This window comes from Diachasma alloeum, unplaced genomic scaffold, assembly GCF_001412515.2.
Source record: "Diachasma alloeum isolate Michigan unplaced genomic scaffold, Dall2.0 Dall_scaffold_00257, whole genome shotgun sequence".
NCBI classification, from domain to species: Eukaryota; Metazoa; Arthropoda; class Insecta; order Hymenoptera; family Braconidae; genus Diachasma; species Diachasma alloeum.
In genome coordinates, this window is record NW_021680402.1 from 14341 (window position 1) to 17028 (window position 2688).

General features: G+C 37.6%; 1 protein-coding gene across 1 annotated transcript in view; it reads left to right on the forward strand.

Annotated features, from left to right (window-relative positions):
* The first annotated feature begins 225 nt into the window (after positions 1 to 225).
* LOC107037622 (protein Skeletor, isoforms B/C) overlaps positions 226 to 2688 on the forward strand; it is a 43166-nt gene continuing 40703 nt past the window's right edge. The window contains exons 1-2 of the mRNA XM_015256264.2: positions 226 to 286; positions 442 to 1095. Coding sequence (XP_015111750.1) covers positions 226 to 286; positions 442 to 1095 — 715 coding nt within the window. The remainder of the gene's footprint in view (positions 287 to 441; positions 1096 to 2688) is intronic.

Genomic DNA, 2688 nt, shown 5'->3' on the forward strand with positions numbered 1-2688 from the left:
ACAAAATTAGCTGTGTAGGAGTTGAATTTTAAAAAACTAATTCGTAATTGCTATTATACACATTTTTTCACAAAATTTTGAAAAAGAAACCACGGTAGCTCAAAAATTGGAGGCTGTGGACTATTTTCAACATTTTAAACGTCTGCGGGGTAAACGAACAATGAACCATTAATTTTTTCGCACCAATTATTCGTTTATAGAGATATATAATCGACCTTCAAAGGTATGAGAAATCTCATTCCAATAGCCCCGGCTGTGAAAACTCATAGTATTCTCCCCTCAATGGGTGCGTTTCGCAATCAAGGTAGTCGCAGTAACAGTACTGCAACCCTATCCAATTTTGCTTGACTGCAGCTACGGTAGTTGATTCCGAAACGCACTCAATATGTAACCATTTCTTATTCATGAAGTTCAAATTGTTATTCGAATTATCCTTTGCAGCTGACTCCGGAGATAAAGAATACCCAACCGATCGTCCCGCCTACGTAATATGGGCGCTGGGTCGTTTAGATGAGAACAAAGAACCAAGCTTTCACGATTATTACCCCAAATCCGATCTTATGCTCAATCTTAACCGTCAAGAGCCCGAGAACACCTGTACAGATTTCACCGAGTCGAATCGAAAGTTGCAGGACCTTTGGGAGAAATCCGACATCTTCGACAGGAGCATCAGAACGTTCAAAGCGACGATAGGACCTTCTGGAGGGAAGCGAGGTTACCAGGGCATCACAGGACAGACGTCAATCGGGTTGGCATGGTACATCAATGGGCAACTCATTCCTGAGTTGTATCTTCGGAGAGGACTGACTTACAGTTTTCGAGTTCATGGAGGCAACAATCCTCACAGCGCGAATCAATACCACCCCTTGATCATCACCGATGAACCGCATGGGGGGTATGACAGACTCAGCGATGGGGCACAGAGTCAGGTCAGAGTTTTGGCTGGGGTTGAGTTTACCAGGCGGGGGCGACCTAGACCTACTGCTGTTGGCCCTCTTTGTCTGAGTAAACATGGAAATCGGGATAGGAGACTTGATGATGATTTTCTGACATTTAAAAAGTTCAATAGAACACTTGTTCATACTTGTGAAGAAGGTAAATGACTTGTATGCATTGAAATATTTATGTTTACAAAACAAATAGTAATTGATTTTGATTTATGCAAATAAACGCTGTTTCAGCATAAAGTTGAGAAAAGAATTTACTGGGACGAAAAACCACCCAATATCAAAGAAAATCAAATATGGGCCATTCTACCAAATATCGTAAGCAGTTCCGGCCTCAAAATTTTCATTTTTTTTTGTTTCTGGCGAATGCCTATTATATATCAAAAGAGTTTTCTCGAATACCAAAGATCCCGTGATTCAATCAATGGCGCTCTGCGTAAATGAACCATTTCAATTTTATGGTTAAAATCGAAAAATAAAACTTCAAACGTTGATTTCAACCTGATTCTCATTTACGCCCCTTATCGGATAATTTTTTTTTTTTTGAAACTTCAGGAATTTTCGAATCCTAATCATATTTTTAAATTATTCGCTCGTCTATGCCGCAGAGCCGGAAAGAAAACAAAAACCAAAAAATTGATAATTGTAATAACATTTTTTATTCATTTCATAGTTATTTTTATCGACACAGCCTGCTACCTTATTTCGTGATTAACATCATAATGTGCACAGATCACAAGAAATCAATTTCCAGAAAACGCTTCTTTCTCATGTTCCATTTTCCTCCTAAAATTAAGAAATTAAAAAAGACTCACGCTGATAAAGCTTCCATGCGGAAGCAAAAACAAATGGATAATGGCCCTTTTTTTATAACTTAGTCATTTTTATTAATCAATTAGGAATTTATTTCCTAACAGATGTTCCTTTGTAGATAAGCATCTTATGGACTTACAATGCCTAAACATTATTTCTCAGCCTCATTCTGACCTTTATTTCCGGACCTCATTTTTAATTTGGTCCGCCTGACTCTTGTAACCCTTAGTTTTTACCTTTATTCTTTTTTTTTATTCCCAAGCTTTATTTCTGGCTGTTGTGACCTTTAGTTCTGACCCTCGTGACCCTTAGTGGTCTTTTTTAATTTCATAATTTGATTTTCTTACGCCTGTAATTCGAAAATTGATAATGCGATCGCCATCATCTTCATACTCGGTCGGGATAAGATTGAAAGGAGTATTTTGAGTCGAAATTTAATCAATTTGGGCAAATTTTTTAGCTATGTTGACAAAGCTGAATTTCAGAAAATGTCAAAATTCTGGAAACTGTACCATCGGTTAAAATTAAATTGGTAGCAGATGAAAGGGCCCATCAACTCCAAGTTCCATAAAAAAAGAATAAAACAAAAAAAGGATAAAGGGTAACATGCTTAATTTTTTTATCGAAAAAATGTAAAAAAAACATCAGCCACATATATACACACACATCCATATACATACATACATACATACTGTAATGATTTTTCTTTGGCCTCAACAAATACTCAATAAACCCTAACCCAGAAGTCTCGATTATCCAAACACGGCCAACTCATTACCTTCGTTCTCGTAATCCGACAAGTCTGAAACGCCAAAAACCATAACGCTAACACTGGACTTCGGGGACAATCAGCAGCTCATCCAATCCTTATTTCGTGTATTTAGGGCGCCAGTCGATTTTTAGCAACGCGGAATCGACAAACCGCAAA